General features: G+C 35.5%; 1 protein-coding gene across 10 annotated transcripts in view; it reads right to left on the bottom strand.

The window, feature by feature from the left end:
* Positions 1-18,812, bottom strand: part of COL11A1 (collagen type XI alpha 1 chain) — a 225,856-nt gene that overhangs the window by 188,637 nt on the left and 18,407 nt on the right. For all 10 annotated transcript variants that reach the window (XM_040471126.1, XM_040471135.1, XM_040471133.1 and 7 more), the window contains 2 exons: positions 7,832-7,999; positions 1,391-1,604 (listed from right to left, as the gene is read on the bottom strand). In XM_040471126.1, the coding sequence (XP_040327060.1) occupies positions 1,391-1,604; positions 7,832-7,999 (382 nt within the window). The remainder of the gene's footprint in view (positions 1-1,390; positions 1,605-7,831; positions 8,000-18,812) is intronic.

Raw genomic sequence — 18,812 nt, forward strand, 5'->3', positions numbered from 1 at the left:
GCCGACCTCACGCCCAACTTTTGCTTTCTCGCTCCCTACACTCCAGCCACATTGCTGCCTCTTTGCGGTCCTTTGCACATGTTCTTCACTCAGCCAGAAGTGCTCTTCCTCCCTATCCCCACATGGCTCACTCCTTCACTTTCAACATGCCTTTGCTCAGTGTAACAATATCAAAGAGATGCTTTATTGAAAACAGCATCCCCTTAAATTCCTTACACTGATTTATTGTCATAGCATCATTTTTCATATTCATTATTAAGGATAGTATTTAAATTGCTCATAAAAGCCTAGTTTTTCCTGCCACTAAGATGAAGTTTTCTCCATGGTGCTGACAAAGATACATTGAGCGTGGATTTTTTTTCATCTGCATGGCCATTTCCTTCCTACATTTATGACTAAATGTCATATTTCAGATCAGGCTAATTTTAGAAGCCTAGATTCAGCAATAAAATGCCAAGTAAATTTAGCAAACATTTATTTGTATTTAGCTGTTCCCTAAGTGAAAGGCAATGTTCACAATGCAGAATTCAGAATTCAGGATGATTTTCAGAAGAGTATGATGGTTACTATCGAGCCTAACTACCTCCGCCACTTTGAAAATATATGATCTCAGGCAAGTTACTTACACTTTCTGTGCCTCAGTCCCCTATTCTGTAAAATGGGTTTATTAACATTATTTTCTTCAAAGAGTTGTGAAAATTAAATTAGTTGACTACGTATAAAGTGCTTCAAACAGTACATAGCCCATATCAAGCATTATGAAAACTTCTTATGATTGTCAATATTAACATGCTTGAAAAAAAGGCAAGTCAAGTCAGGTCATTCCTCTGCTCAAAAAGTCTACAGTGACTTCCCATGTCACTCAAGATAGAACCCAAAGTGTTAGACCCATCAACAAAGTGTTATACCATTTGGCCTCCCATGGCTCATCCTCATCATCCCACTCAGCTCCTGCCACGTGGGTATCCTTGACATTGCTTAGACAAATCAGCCACACCTGGAATCAGAGGCTGTGTATTTGCTTCCCCTCCTCCTGGAATAGTATATACTATTAGTTAGTATAATTAGTTAGTATACTATTAGTTAGTATATAATAGTATATACTATTAGCAAGGCATGCACCCCAGATTCTTCACCAGTCACCTTCTTAGTGAGATTTTCCCTGATCTCAATCCTTAAAATTGCACCCTCCACCACCATCTCCTATCTTCCTCGTTGTCTACCCAGACTAAAAGAAACTATGTGCAATTAGGTATTTTATTGTTTTGTTCATTGCCGTATCTCTAATCTCTAGAAAAAACTGCTTCATACTTTATGAATATTTGTTGAATGGTTAAATGAGATAATTGCTTTCAACATGGTGAAAACATTGAATTATTATGTTACTTACTTCCCGTCAGCGATGTTAACGGTTCTGAAGAGGGGATAGTCTTCAGGGGCAGGTTTTCCAGTGTGGTCTTCAAACAGGAAAACAGGTGATCTCCCAACCTCAACACCGACTTGCTGAATACCATGCTCATTATATATAGATAAAAGGAAAGACTGAATTCCTTTTTTGGGTTTTATTGTAAATAATATTGAAAAATCTTCTGGAAAAGTTCCTCCTGAGAAGAGAAGGCCAAAGGCTCAGGAATGTCAAATTCCCAAATTATTCCTGGATCACCCTAATTTTTTAACTTCTTAGGTGGCCTTAATGAGTCATGCTGATTAGAAGGGGCACATGCACCCCAATGTTTATAGCAATGCCATCAACAATAGCCAAATTATTAAAAGAGCCCAAATGTCCATAGACTGGTCAATGAATAAAGAAGTGGTGCTCTCTCTCTCTCTCTCTCTCTCTCTATATATATATATATATACACACACACACACACACACATACACAACGGGATATTACTTAGAGATACAGAAGAATGAATCTTGTCATTTGCAACAACATGGATCAAGCTAGAATGTGTTATGCTAAGTGAAATAAGTCAAACACAGAAAGAAAAATATCATATAATTTCACTCATATGTGGAATTTGAGAAACACAACAGATGAACATAGGGGAAGGGAAGGAGAAACAAGATAAAAACAGAGTGAGGCAAACCATAAGAGACTCAAACACAAAGAACAAACTGAGGGCTGCTAGAGGGAGGTGGGGAGGATGGGTTAAATGGGTGATGGGCATTGAGGAGGGCACTTGTTGGGAAGAGCACTGGGTGTTACATGGAAGTGATGAATCCTGGGATCTACTCTGGAGACCAAGACTATATACTGTGTGCTAACTCACTTGAATATAAATAAATTTTAAAAAACAAGTCATGTAAATTCAAACAGTAATAACAACACAGATTAGAAAACAAATGGGAAAGGGACAATAATAAGCTTTCTCTGAAATAATTGTCCAAGCTATATTCAAATTTTAAACCTGCTCATTTAAAGCACAATGACTATGTAGAATTCAACTCAAAGTTAGGAAACAATATCAATCATTTTGCCAGTACAATAGTAAATGCACAATAAGAACTTTTAAAATAAAAAAATACCACTTTGATCTAAGATTTGTATTTTCAGACTTCTCTAATCTGTGGCCATACACCCTCTCTTTAAAGAGGCATCGCAAGCACACGATATATGAAGGTATTTTTTTGTCATCCATTAAAAGCTAAAGAGTTTCTCATCAGTTTTTCCTATCACACAAAAGGCAATTTCACCAATAAAAAGCTTATAGCATTATAAATCTGAACTATCAGATACTTGGTTAATTTGATTCTAAATTCAAGAGGGCAAACTGTCTTTTTTTTTTTTTTTCTTTTCCCTCTTACCACTATACTCTAAATATCCAGCATGGGGCCAGATCTACCTAGGTGCTTAGTAAGTATTTATTAAGTAAACACATCAGTTAAATGACTATCACAAATATTTCTCAGATAGTTAAGCAATGGCTGCTTGTATATGTTTTATAAAAACATTGCATGTTAAATTTTGCATTTTACTCTTCAAAAATACTTTTACATATATATCTTATTTGAGCCTCTATCTACCCTGGAATAGAAGTAAAACAGGCATTATAATTCAAAGGATGAGATTATTTCAGTTAAAAAGTTTCCCGTGTGCAAAACTCGTGTTTATGTGCGTGTGTAATCAGTGATACCTAGGACAACACCAGGAGCTTCCATATTCAATCCATTCATTCTAAATTCTATTCTACACGGTAGTATAAAATAATAAAAATACTCTGAATATGACTGCCACGGATTCAAATTCAAAAGATTATAGGACACCAGCAATTCTAAAACTTTATTGGAATAGGAGAAATGTTTGTGTGTAAAGGTATCTTACATCAATTCACCAAAACACTATTTATAATCCTGAAATATTAAAATAGCCTGTAATGGTTGGGACAGGCTAAATAACATATAAAACATCTGCATATGCAGTGTTTGTAGACACTTAAAGTAGTAGGAGACATTTTACGAAATTGGAATTATTTAAAATGTGGAAATTAAATAAGAGTATGTCACAGAGAAAGCAGTCAATTAATGTTAGGTATTTGGTTCTATAATATCTACTTATATCTGTATGTATTTCTATATCTTTATCCATACGTATCTATATCTACATAGATAAATAGGTATCTCCAAACTAAAAAGTTATTTATTAAAAATTATTAATTTTATTTTTAAAAATAATTTACCAAACAACTTTGCCATATCACAAGTAGGTCATAAAAGCTCTGCTATCACATCAAAAATTATTTAAATATAGATACAGTTTTGTTTCATTTAGATGTCACAAAGACATCCAATTTTATTTGTATATAAATCAACAGAAGAAAGATAATCATATAAATAAAATGGAAAAGTAATAAAACATTAATTAATAAAACATGTTTTACCTGCTTATACTATAAATAAAAATCTAGGTAGGTAATCAGCCTGCTATTGAAGAAGCTCCATGGCCAACTTTTTCTTCAAATAAGTAGCTCAGAATGTTGAGAATCACAGGAATTCTTTCCCTAAATGTACCTCAATTTTTCAAATATCTCCTACATTGAAAAAAAAAGATGCTAAAATATTATGAGCTAGGGGAAAACAATTATTTTTTTTCCATTTTTGCAAAACCATCATGAATTAATGTCTACATAGAGACATTTAGGGAAAAAAGAATTCCAGGAAAGAATATATTCATATAAGATTAAATAAGTTATAACAAATTATAATTAATGATCCAATTTGTACAGAACGACTTTTGAAACTGTCATGTGCTAACCACTAATGAGTAAAATCTTTCAATTATATAAGTATTTCCCAATTAAAAAAAATTAATGTTTATTTTATTTTTGAGACAGAGAAAGACAGAGCATGAGTGGGGGAAGGGCAGAGAGAGAGACACACAGAATAGGAAGCAGGCTCCAGGCTCTGAGCTGTCAGCACAGAGCCCAACGTGGGCTCTTGACAACCACAAGATCATGACCTAAGTGGAAGTCGGACGCTCAACCGACTGAGCCACCCAGGCACCCCAAAGTATTTCCCAATTTCAAATTAGGCAATAAGATTATAATTATAATCTTTATGCTATGACATTTCAAAAAGAGAATTTAGCTACCTAAAAAATCATGACTTGATGTCAAAATATTCAGTCTAACCTAGGCACCCCACCTTAGTTTCTTCCCTATAAAACACTAAGCAAAACTGTCCATAACTGACTAAATGTATGAGAGAATTCATTATGATATTACTTCAACAACAGGAATGCAACCACTTACTATGTGAAATTTTATCTCAAATAACAGTGATCAGTATACATGATAAAATAAAATGTGAAAATTTTCAACTTAAATAATTTGTGTTTTGAAATGTATAAATGTAAAGTAAAAGCATCCACTTTGTTGAATGACTGCTGTTAAAGAAAAAATACTATTACTACTTTTGATATGCATGTAAACATAAAATCATACATATATAATAATCATAATTCACACTGAATATATCAAATCCAATACTGATTCTTAAAATGGGCTTTTAATATCAATAGATAGTACATGCATAAATAAATTTTATATAGAAAAGTCACAAAATTTCATTATTTGATTTTAATTTTCTCAAATTGTGGTTAATATATTTCCATGTGTCATATGTCTCCCTTTAACTAAAATACCTTTTGATGTAGCTTGGTGGTCAGCAGGATTTTGAAAATGAGGAGGGAAGGCCATTTTTGCATAGTGAGAAAGCTCACTTCATCTAAAAGAGACAGAGACTGTCTCTCAGCTTCACATCATTCACTGGTTCTGTGATTATATTGAAATACTTTACATTTCTAACACCTAATCCATTACTTGGGCTTAAACAGTCTTCTCTCCAGATGGATATGAAGATAAAGATCAATATACACAAAGTTTCTTGTATAGCATCTGTCCCACAGCAGGTGTTCTAGAGAAGGCAGATAGAACTTGTAAATTATAGCTTCTATTCAGGTCACATGTACAGTGTTCTCAGACAGTTAAATTAAAGGTCTCAAATAAGGACTTTAGAGGGCATGTACCTTAATTAAACAGAATTTTGCAGTGACCATCTGATAACCCTTCAGCCCCAGCCCAATATTGAACTTTCCAATACTACTACTTACTTTTTTCATTAGAAAAGAAGTCGCTATTATGTCTTCCCATAATGGAAGAAAGAGTATTCCAAATAATTTTTCAGAGATCTTTTTTACTCATTTGATAAAGAATAATATTCATTGTTTGGATGTTTTTAACTATGAAAATGTCACTGATCGTTTTTATTAATTGCCGTTTTGCATTGTTTGACAGGAAGCTTTACCCAAATGGAAGATTAAGTTTAAATTCACTTGCGTGGGACGGGCGGATGAGGTCTCTATCAGAGGAGTCTCTTCCTATCTGAAATAACTGTTTTGAGAATTATGTGCCTAAGTCACAATATTGTGAGAAGGGGGAAAAAAAAACCTTCAGTATAAATGAATATTGTTAACTCTCATGAAAGGAGAGCCCAGAGGCATACATTATATTCTTTTCCACAGATAACAGAAATGATTGGATTAATCAAACTAACTACCAATTTGGAAGGCACAAAAACTGACCCTGAAGTGATGAACCAAAATATAAAAAATTAAAAATTAACTTTTTGAGTATTTCTAAAGCTTTTCCATTAATGTATTTTTCCCTGTTTTTTTTTCTCTTGACAATTCCCATCCCTATCCTATTTCTGCATTGGAGTGCAGATAAATAGAAAAGCAACATTATTTTTACATTTGCAGCTTTTAAATTAGATTTTTAACATACTTTTATGGATTTAATAACTATTTTAATTTTTAATTCCAAAGTCAGAAAAATTGTGCATTGACATTCTTTGTATTTGCGGATTGTTGCTTTTGTCCATCACAAAGGATTGCAAAACAAGAAATATTTGGGAAAGATCAATGAATTGATCAAAATAAATGTGTTTGCAAAAATACTTTAAAATGTCCATCCATGAAAAATATATTACCTTGTTTTGTAGTTAGTCCCTTGATTTCTAATTTTTCTATTGTTAGAAAATAGTTTTTTGTGAAAAGAGATAATTCAAATCCCTTCAGGTAGGGACAGTGGAGAGGATTATATGAAGAATTTAAATGATAAATTGTTTTGGGGTGCCTGGGTGGCTCAGTCAGTTGAGCATCTGAATTCAGCTCAGGTCATGATCTCGCAGTTCGTGGGTTCAAGCCCCATGTCGGTTTCTGTGCTGACAGCTTGGAGCCTGAAGCCTGCTTCAGGTTCTGTGTCTCCCTCTCTCTGCCCCTCCCATGCTCGTGCGCTCTTTCTTTGTCTCTCTGTCTCTCAAACATAAATAAACATTAAAAAAAAAATAAACAATAAATTATTTCTGAGAGGATTCCAAAGCACTAAAAAGAAACACTTGATAGTATAGTGAATATTGGCTTTGGCAACAGACAAGACCTGGATTAAATCAAGACCCCTCGTAATGTGGACAAGTCCAAGAACCTGAGTGAAACTCTATTTCCTCTTCCATCAAATAAGGATGGGAACACTCAATTCAGTACAGTTGTAAGAAAAAAATAACTGATGTGTGCAACAGCAGACTTGTAACAAGTTACTGTTTTGACTATGTGACACTCAGAAATTGTCAGCTCATCACTCAACTCCCTTTCCCTACATTATCATGATTGCAGATAATTAGTGTTATCAGGTTAATCAATACTTTCATGGAAAGAAATAATATTCACCAGGTATTTTTCAATACCATTACAAAAACTTTCCAGGTAAAGGTTTACAAACTCTCTAAACCCAGATCTCCTTATAACTGTGACATGGGGCTTTTACTCTATTTAAGAGAAGAACAGGATCCCAAAATAATACTGAATTATCTGTTTTATAATATATCCTAAAGAAGTATTTCTTTCAACAGAAACTTAAATTAATTTCATAAAGACACTCACTAAGTATGTCTAAATCCACATGCCCATTCAAGCCACATGGGTAGTCATTATGGGTAAAACTGCCATGTTATCCAGTGAATAAATTCTATAGGATTATATGCAGAAATGAGCTAGATATAATGTTGTTTTCAATTTTTATCATCTGGAAATAAAATGATAAATTATTAAATTTTCAAATAAACATATCTTCTGTGATTGTGTTGAATTAAAACTGGCAATTATTAAATCATCAGTTATTTCCATTAAGTCACCTTAGTGACCACAACGTATTCAGTGTCCTATATAGGAAAGAATTATATCTGCCCCAATAATTGTGCACTATACAGCATGATAAAAGGACACAAAATAATTAGCAAAGTGGTGACAGTTCTAGTAATAAAGTGAACATACCTGAAAATAATTGTTTTGTTGGAGCACTGAGTTGTGCTTGCTTTGAAACTCTGTAAGCAGTATCCGAACCTTTTGAATTCTTTCTGTTTGTGCAAAAGCCCGTTGTTTTTGATATTCCCTCTGGAGAATTGTGAAAATCTAGAACTTTTAGTACATCGACTGGAGCAGCTGAAAAATAAATTAAAGGCAAAAAAAATTGAACAAATAATCTAGCATAAAAATGAGTATTTTTAAAAGAGAAAACTGTTTATTATTCTACTCTCAAATCTGTCACTTAACACATCTCCCTGTTATCTGGGTAGGAGACTGAGAAGTGGGGCAGCAGGTAAAATATAAACTAAAAAATTCTCAATGCAAAATATCTCAAATCAAGAATATATTTGTGGAAAAGCAAACAGAAGATATTCATATTTTGGGGGGGATAAGCAGATTTGGAATTGAATATATAAAATATTTGTTACCTGGTATATATTATGTATTTAATATATAATAGAATATATGTAAATTTACAATCTGATGCATCTCCATTACAATTTATAAAGTCTTTAATCATTCTAAGTAATTTCACTATCTGGAGTTGAAGTGAAGGCCAGCATCTGGACATATTCCATTAATTTCTAATAGATTTACTATTCAACTATTTATAAGATACATAAAGGTGATTTTCATGGTTCAAATTCACAATGAACGTTATACATAATGATTGCAAAATGTGCAGTTACTAAGCCATATTGTACACACAAAGTTAAAAGTTGTTAAAAAGAATAGGTAACAAAACATGCCTATATTCTATTGACTTTTTGTCTTTGTTCAAAAATAAAAATATTCAGAGAAGGCTATGTGTTGGCCAATGTATTACTGAGCATGTCTGAGACATAAGTCCTTACTGCAAGTATATAGGTTCCAGTTCAGAAGTAAAAGAGATCACTTCTACCAATAGAAGTGAACCAATATTATTGATTTGAAAAGTTTTGATGTCAGTTAAAAAAACAAAACAAAACAAAACAGAATTTCTATCAAATTTCAAAATATGCTGGGATTTATAAATATATTGTTTCTGGAAGGACTTAATGAGAATGGGAATGGGACTGATTTTAGAATCAGAAAATATCATCACAATTCATCACGATCCATAAAGAGTGACCTGTAATGGGGTGCTGTTCTTTGAAAATTATGATTTCAGAGTGCCTGAGTGGCTCAGTCAGTTAAGCAACCAACTCTTGATTTTGGATCAGGTCATGATCTCACAGTTTGTGGTTTCGGGTCCCATGTCAGGCTCTGCAATGACAGCACAGAGCCAGCTTGGGATTCTTTCTCTCTCTCTCTCTCTGCCCCTCCCCAATTTGTGCATGGGCATACACTCACTCTCTCTCTCTCTCTCTCTCTCTCTCAAAATAAATAAACTTTAGGAAACTCTAAAAAATAAAATTATTATTTTTAACTATTTTTTTATAATAACCACCAGTTCATTACAGAATACATGAATGAATGAATGCGTGCTTGTGAGCACTGTATACTTGGTCATTTCCTTAGTTAATTAAATTTTAGGGGCATTTACTTCCACATGTACAAATATATGTGGATGAAGGTTTCTATAATTTACCTTTTAGAGTATAACAAGTGTAATTTCCTTTAACAATACTCTGTATACCTATTTTATCAAGCCTCTGAGTGAAAATCAACATACTATCCAGTATAGGGCACATTCTTCCAAATTATTAAAAAAGAAGAGAAAAATATTCTCTTTGTGGAAATCAGACAATTCAAAGGGATCATCAACTCTACCAAATATGACACTCTCTAGTTTAGCCTTGGAATACTTAAAAGAATAACAGCATTCAAGAACATTTTTGCTGTAGTCCTGCTTGTGATGGTCAATTATTTTAGGCCCATAGGGATACTGGACGTTCTTAACTTTCTTTTCTCTTATCATAAAGTAAAAAAGAAAGTTATAATATTTTTAAATTTTTAATAATTTCTATTTTTTGAGGGAGGGAGCATGCAAGTGGGAGATGGGGCAGAGGGACAGGAAGAGAGAATCTTAAACAGGCCACATGCTCAGCACAGAGCCCGATGCAGGGATTGATCCCACAACCCTGGGATCATGATCTGAGCTGAAACCAAGAGTTGAGACTCTTTAACAATTGAGCCACCCAGGCGCCCAAGAAAGTAGTAATTTTTAATAGCTTTCATGTCTAGAAAGCCTAATATGTGCCAGTCACTAAGCTAAGCTCTTTATAGACTTTTCAGAGCATATGTTCTTATCCCTACTGTGCAGATGAAGGAATTGAGAGCCAGAAAGCAAACTAAGGATACTCCTGAGATCTGGGCAAACATCAAATCTAGGCTCTTTCCACTTCACCACCTTCATTGCTCTACCCCATAAACAAAAACTCTGTAAAAGAAAGTTAAAACATAAATATAAATATACAATTATCTTGAGACAGTTAATTGATTCCTGATGTTTATATTTGCTTTAAATTAAACTCAATTTATGTTTCAGGGTCTAAATTCCTCTTAAAGAGACTATTTATAAAATTCATAGCATCTTATCTGCTTATTTTGTCTTATCTTCTTGCTCTGAGGCCATTAGCAAAAGTACATCTGAATAGGGTAAAGACTCAAGGACAGACATGAACACAGCTATGAAGGCTGTAATTCTATGAAGAAAATGATGCAGTCCCATGGTCATGGTTCCAATTGCTTATGGGCAAATAATAACTAAAATAAACTGCACATGCCACCTCTCCAAAATATCTTTCCACAGGATGATATTTTCCAAGAGTACAGATTTTGTCACACGTGCTTCTTCCTACCTTGAAATAGTGTGATAAAAACACATTCCCTCTATAGGATTCAAAATAAGAGCTCTATTTTTAAAGCCTCACAAAATTCTTTATAGAGACGCATTATATGAAATAATTCATTCTTCAAAAATCAATTAAAAATAGGGACAAGTAAAAACCTAGATTTCAACTAGTTTTTTTTGTTTTTCTAAAAAGGCATATCAAGGGGCACCTGGGTGGCTCAATTGGTCAAGCGTCCCACTTTGGCTCAGGTCATGATCTCAAGGTTAGTAGGTTCAGTACAGAGCCCACTTAGGATCTTCTGTCTCACTCTCTCTCTGCTCCTCCCCCCCATAACGAAACATTTTAAACAATAAAATAAAGATAAAAAGGCATATCAAGTTACAAAAAAATGTAAAACCTGGTTAATCAAGTTTTAAAGTTTTTCCCTTCAAGCAAACTAAATAATAAATTAAGCCACTTTGAAATCTGCCTGCTATTTGATTTCATAATCATAGCATTTAACAAATTCTCATAATAAGAATTCCATGGTTTTATACATACACACATATACATATACATATACATATACACACACAGAGAAATGCTTCTTCATATTTTATTAACTGAATTGCAATTGTTTAAATATTAAAAGCAGTAATTTGTTATAGCTTAACTTGATATATCTAAAAAAGCAAAATTTCCATTTTCAAAGCAATTCTTAAATGCCCTTTATATTTGAATTGTTTTCTTGTTGCCAATAGCTGATGACATAGATCATGATTAGAATTTCAGATGTACCCAATCAGCACAATATTTTGTTAAACAATGTTTTTCCTGCCTTTTATTGTATACTGTTGCAGTCTATTAAATGGGAGAATAAGATATCAGAGCCCAGTGCATTACTACAATAGCCATTTAACTGGTTTCCATGTCTTTTCTAATCATTCTACATACCACAACTTGAGCAAGTTTCCAAAACACCAGGCTTTATGTCACTCTGCTGCTTAAATTCCTTCAGTGAACCCAGTAACTTCTGGATGGTATGCACAGAACTTGCATATAAAATCCTGAAGATCTGAACACATCCATTTGTCCTGCCTGTACCACCCCTAGTGTGGTATGCACCTCCATCATTTGTTTTTTTGGTTTTTTTCATTGTCATTTCCCCTAACTCCTTCCTCATTCAGCACTGTAGCTATACTGAACTCAGACTTGCCAGAACCTCTCATCTTCTTTCTCCTACCTCTGGGCCCTTGAACCCCATTTCCCCTGTCTGAAACACTTAGCTTCACTTCACCTGAGGAATACATACGATATAAGTCATGTGTAATCTGCTCCAGAAAGCATTTCCTATCTCCCAAAACTCATTTAGATATATGCTTACCTTTATTATAGCACTTTTCACCCTTGGTTTTAATTTTTGCCTATACTTAATTTTTTTTTTCTTTACTAAAACTAGAAAAGAACAGATATGTATACACACACATACACACACGTACATGAGCTCTATAAAATACTGGTTGAGTGTGAAACATGATAACGTGAAAATACATAGAAGCAACTTTCTCTGAAGTCCACAGGGCTCTCTTGTCTTGAAACAAAAAATTTGAGGGCCTACTATGTCTTTTTTATTACGTTCTGCTGATCTCTTAAACATCCCGACTCATTCATTGATTAGTCTGTCCCAAGTCTTTAATCTTTTCCCTCTGTTGCCTTCAGTGTCCACATGGATTACTGATGTAAAGGCTCACAATGCTTTGATTGTTTCATCTCTAATTAATTCCTCCTCTAAACTTCACATACTCCCATGACCAGTAAGGAGTAGATGACAGCAATACATAGTGTTGAAGAACTGGGATTGCTCTGAATCCCACCCCTGGCACTTAGCATATGTGTGATTTGGACTCAGTATTTAACTGCTTTGTCCTCAGTTTCTATATCCGTAAAATGAAAATAATAAAAATATTTACCTAAGTTTATGAGCATGCATTTGTGACAATGCCTTAGCACAGCAGCAGGAAAAATTATGCCTGTGGGATAAGACCTTTCAGACTATTTTTGCAAAGGTACATGACATAAGAATGTTTTTTTTACATGGCTAAAAAAAATAAAAGAAGCATAATTTTGTGGCACGGGGGAATTATACGAAATTTAAATTGCAGCATCTACAAATAAGAATTTTATAATACTATAGCTACACCCAATCACTTATATGCTGTCCATAGCTGCTTTTGCCCTACAAGAGTTGTATAGCTGTGATAGAGACTGTATAGCTAACAGTAGCTGAAATATCTACCATGTGGTCCTTTTAAGCTGAGTCCTAAAGGATGGGTAAAAGTTTATAAGCCAAGAGGAGGGTGACAGAAATATCAGATATGCAACACAGATACAAGACAGCATAGAGTACAAGGAAATGAAAGTAATCATAGTTGCCTGACAAGACATCAGCACTGAATAAATTTAAATGTCCAAATTCTCCCTGGGTGTATCATGGCTGCTGAGGACCTCTTGAGAAAAATCAGATATCCACCATGGATATTAAGAGCTACAATCTCCAAAGGAAACATCCACACTAACTCCTATCTACTTCTCCTACCCCAAATGTTATGGTCCAGCTGAAATAAACTTCTCTTAGTTTCTAGAATATATTGTGCTCCCTTTCTGGGGATTTATTTTTTCAATCCTTCCTAAATTGGCTAAGGATAATTGTTTTTCAACCCTAGCTGTGATTAGAATTTCCTAGAGAACTTTTAAAACATAAGAATGCCTAGGTACTACATAAGAACTTATAACTAGAATGACTAGGTGAAGCAGGAGGCAGGGAGGGCAGGCATTAATTTTTTAAAAGTTTCCCAGATTAATCTAATGGGTAGCCAGGATTAAAGCCAGGTGGACTGAGACCTAATCAACGTTTTGATCTCCACCTAATCACTACTTCCTTCAGGAAATCATTACTTATCTCTCCCAGGCTTGGTTATATGACCCACTCACATGATCTCAAGTACCCTATACTCCCCTTGGATAACTCCACACTCTATTTTGTTTGCTTGCTTAATTATCTCATTTTCACTCAGGCACAGGGTATGTCTAAACTCCCTGTTACAAACTCATACCACCTAATTTCCCTCTCTCTCTCTGCTAAACTTATAATTTATTGTTTGATGTCTGCTTCCCCTGATAGATTGTAAACCCTCTGACAGCAAACATCAGCACTATAGATGTTCACTATAGTATTCATAAATAACATAGCAGTTGACACATAGTAAGTAATCAGTAAAAGTACATTTAATGAATGAATGAATAAATGAATGACTGAGCAGCTACATCCTGCCTTAGAGCTAAAGTTTCTTTCCCACCAGTCTGAGAAGGAACATGAAGAGGGTTGGAAATGGCCTTTACAAACAGCACCTTGAAGTGCTTTCCAAATCAGATTGTTTCCATTTGATTCAAGTGTGGCAAGAACACAGTTCTCAAGTGGCCTTTGTAAAGTAGGTGCTTTCCCGCTTCTAGGGAATCACTTACCTTACCTTGTACCTCACATCACAGGCCACATATCAGACATATTATAGGATAAATAAAAATAAAACAAAACACAGAAAAAGTTATAAACTATCTCCCATCCAGTCATGGAATGCTTTGCTGCTTTAGATAAATATCAAAACACCAGAAGTGCTACTGTGTTTATGTGGTGGTGGAATGCAGAGTTGACAAAAGAAAAGTCAGAGTCAAGTGACTATTATTATAATTTAACTAACACCAATACACTTCTCTACATCAGAATCACAAGAGCTCTTAATAAAGAGTCTAAAAGGTAGGATATGACAGGTGAATAGGCAACAGTTAATAACTTAGCTTCTAAGGCTGGAACTGCCCAACTTCTAATCCAAGTTTTTCCAACATCTAGTTCAATGTCTGGTCCAAGCATTTATTATCCCTGTGACTTTGGGTAACATACTTATGCCTCTAAGACTTAATTTCTCCAATTTAGCCTCATTTTGAGAATTAAATAGGATAAAGCATTTTAATCTCGGATGATAAGGTCTAACACATAGTAAGTCCTAAATAAAAATAGTATCTGAGGAAGAGCCAAGATGGCAGAACAGCATGGAAGATTTTTGTGTCTCGCATCCATGAAATACAGCCAGACCAACACTAAAATATCCTACACAGAGAAATGATTGGAGGATTAACACAACAATCTGCACAACCTGAACCACAGAATTCAGCAGGTACGTGGCATGGAGAGGTGAACTTGGGGAAAGAGAAGCCGGCAGAGGGCAGGGAGCCACTTTTGCAGGCGGAGAGAAGACGGAGACTGGTGGGGGGAGGAATAGAATATGAAAAAAGCACCCCTTCCCAAAAGCAGCTGGAGAGAAAGTAGAAAATTGGAAACAGCCGCAGGGACTAAACTACAAAGGGAGAAAGGAGAAAGAAGACGGTTTAAATTCCATTAAGACAGTAAACGAGGGGAGTGGAAACTCTGCAACTCCACAGCTCCATACCTGGTGGTGCTCTGGTGGGAAGGGTGAATCCCCAGGAACAGAGTGGGGTCCGGAAGGTTCTTGGGCCACATGGGGAAAAGAGGTTCCACTGTTGGAAGGACTTTTGGTAGAGACTGTTGAAGCCACCTGGCTCCAGCAGACCCCAGAAAATGACCACATTTGCCGGTGCTGGAAACAAAGTCTTTAAGGGTGAAGCCTGGTGCCAGATGTGTGTTGTGATTTTCCATAGTCCCTGAAAAGCTGCTGCTACACTATCTCGCGAACTTTTTCTGGGGCAGGCTGGCACCTGGCCACAGTCTCGGGGCACTGGCAGCAGCAGGGTCCCACAAGCGTTCCTGGGTGCAGCCGACATTCAGCCATTGCTTGGTGAGACCCTCCCACAGAGGGGCGGAACGGGTCAGAGCTGCAGTCCTTCAGAATTAAGGGGCCAGGGAAAACAGCCGCATCTGAGACAGAACTAGAGAGAGAGGTACTGCCTGGGGCTTTGTCACAGACAGTGAAAAAGAGGGGAGTGGATGAAAGCTGAAGACAGAGGACTGGTACAAGATTGCTGATCCAGGAGAACAGACTGGGTAGCTGGCTGACACCATTTTCACCACTTCCGCGTATGTGCATATACACCTATGAGCCCCACAACAATCCACCGCAGTAGGCTAGCAGCGCCATCTAGTGGAGAATGGAGCCATTACACTGAGCCCCACCCAACTGGGCCAACCTTGCTCTTCAAGAACACAAGTCTCACCACCTACTTAGTTTATGGACTATAAAGAGCTACACAGTCAGCCATCTAGGGGAAAATGAAGTAATTTCAGTCCTATTTCAATCTGTTAGCAGGTACATCTATTCAATTTTCTTTCTTTTTTTTTCACCTTTACACTACTTTTTTTCTTCAATACAGAAAGAGAAAAAATTAATTTTTTTTTTAATTTTTTTTTTTAATTTTTTTTCCAACATTTATTTATTTTTGGGACAGAGAGAGACAGAGCATGAACGGGGGAGGGGCAGAGAGAGAGAGGGAGACACAGAATCGGAAACAGGCTCCAGGCTCCGAGCCATCAGCCCAGAGCCCGACGCGGGGCTCGAACTCACGGACCGCGAGATCGTGACCTGGCTGAAGTCGGACGCTCAACCGACTGCGCCACCCAGGCGCCCCAAAAATTAATTTTTATATTCAATTTCTATTAAAAACTTTTTCTTTATTTTTTCTTAATTTTTTTTGCTTTTATGTAATTTTTTCAAATTCTATTTTACTTCGATCACTTTATTGTAGTCTACTACAGTTTATTCACTCTTTCAAATTTTCAAACGATTTCCATTTTTTCTTTTTTCTTTTTCTTTTCTATTCTTTTCCTTGAATATAGAACAAGAAAATATTCATTTTTATTTTTAATTTACATTAAAAATATTTTCCTTTATTTTTCCTACTATATTCTTTACTTTTGTGTAAATTTTTTCAAATTCTCTTTTACTTCAATCATCTCATTTTAATCCCCTTCAGTGTATTCATTTTTCGAATTCTCAACCGATTTCCTTTTTTTTTCTTTCCCCCCCTTTTTTTTCTCTAATATGTCAAACACTGTCAACACCCAGACAAAAACACACCTAGGATCTAGCATCATTTATTAGATTTGTGTGTGTGTGTATTTAATTTTTTAAATTTTATTATTTTTTTAATTTTAATTTCTTAATTTTAATTTTTTCTACTTCATTAATTCCTTTTCTCCTTTCAAAATGATGAAACGAAGGAATTCACCCCAAAAGAAAGAGCACGAAGAAACAACAGCCAGGGATTTAACCACCACAGATACAAGCAAGATCTGAACCAGATTTTAGAATCACGATAGTAAGAATACTAGCTGGAGTCAAAAATAGATTAGAATCCCTTTCTGCAGAGATAAAAGCAGTAAAACATAGCCAGAATGAAATTAAAAATGCTGTAACTGAACTGCAATCACGGATGGATGCAGCGGCAGCAAGGATGGATGAGGCAGAACAGAGAATCAGTGATATAGAGGACAAACTTATAGAGAATAATGAAGCAGAGAACAAGAGGGAGATGAAGGCAAAAGAGCACAAATTAAGAATTAGAGAAATCAGTGACTCATTAAAAAGGAACAACATCAGAATCATAGGGGTCCCAGAAGAGAAAGAGAGAGAAACAGGGGTAGAAGGGTTATGTGAGCAAATCATGACAGAAAAGTTTCCCAACCTGGGGAAAGACACAGACATCAAAGTCCAAGAAGCACAGAGGACCCCCATTAGATTCAACAAAAACTGACCATCAACAAGGCATATCATAGTCCAATTCACAAAATACTCAGGCAAGGAGAGAATCATGAAAGCAACAAGGGAAAAAAGTCCCTAACATACAAGGTAAGACAGATCAGGTTTGCAGCAGACTTATCCACAGAAACTTGGCAGGCCAGAGGAGTGGCAGGATATATTCCATGCGCTGAATCATAAAAATATGCAACCAAGAATTCTTTATGCAGCAAGGTTGTCATTCAAAACAGAAGGAGAGGTAAAAAGTTTCCCAGACACACAAAAATTAAAGGAGTTTGTGACCACTAAACCAGCCTTACAAGAAATGTTAAGGGGGACTCTCTGAATATTCATATATATAGATGGAGAACCATCTATCATGCTAATGGTCAACAAAAGAAAGCTGGAGTAGCCATACTTATATCAGACAATCTAGACTTTAAAATAAAGACTGTATCAAGAGATGCAGAAGGGCACTATATCATAATCAAGGGGTCTATCCACCAAGAAGACCTAACAATTGTAAATATTTATGGGCCAAATGTGGAGGCACCCAAATATATAAAACAATTAATCACAAGCAAAGAAACTCATCGACAGTAATACCATAATAGCAGGAGACTTCAACACCCCACTCACAGCAAGGGACAGATCACCTAATCAAAAAATCAACAAGCAAACAATGGCTTTGAATGACACACTGGACCAGATGGTCTTAACAGATATATTCAGAACATTTTATCCTAAAGCAGCAGAATATACATTCTTCTCCAGTGCACATGGAATGTTCTCCAGAATAGACCATATACTGGGACACAAATCAGCCCTCAACAAGTACAAGAAGATCGAGATAATACCATGCATATTTTCAGACCACAATGCTATGAAACTCAAAATCAACCACAAGAAAAAAATTTGGAAAGGTAACAAATACTTGGAGACTGAAGAATATCCTAGTAAAGAATGAATGGGTTAACCAAGCAGTTAAAGAGGAAATTTAAAAGTATATGGAAGTCAATGAAAATGATAACACCACAACCCAAAACCTCTGGGATGCAGCAAAGGCGGTCATAAGAGGAAAATATATAGCAATCCTGGCCTTCCTAAAGAAGGAAGAAAGATCTCGGATACACAACCTAACCTTATGCCTTAAGGAGCTGGAAAAAGAACAGCAAATAAAATCCAAAACCAGCAGAAGACAGGAAATAATAAAGATTAGAGCAGAAATTAATGCTATCAAAACCAAAAAAAAAAAAAAAAAACCCAAAACAAAACAGTAGAACAGGTTAATGAAACCAGAAGCTGGTTCTTTGAAAGAAGTAACAAAATTGATAAACCACTAGCCAGTTTGATCAAAAAGAAAAAGGAAAGGATCCAAATAAATAAAATCAAGAATGAGAGAGGAGAGATAACAACGAACACAGCAGA

Source organism: Herpailurus yagouaroundi, unplaced genomic scaffold (assembly GCF_014898765.1).
Source record: "Herpailurus yagouaroundi ecotype Mexico unplaced genomic scaffold, PumYag 77, whole genome shotgun sequence".
Taxonomy (NCBI): Eukaryota; Metazoa; Chordata; class Mammalia; order Carnivora; family Felidae; genus Herpailurus; species Herpailurus yagouaroundi.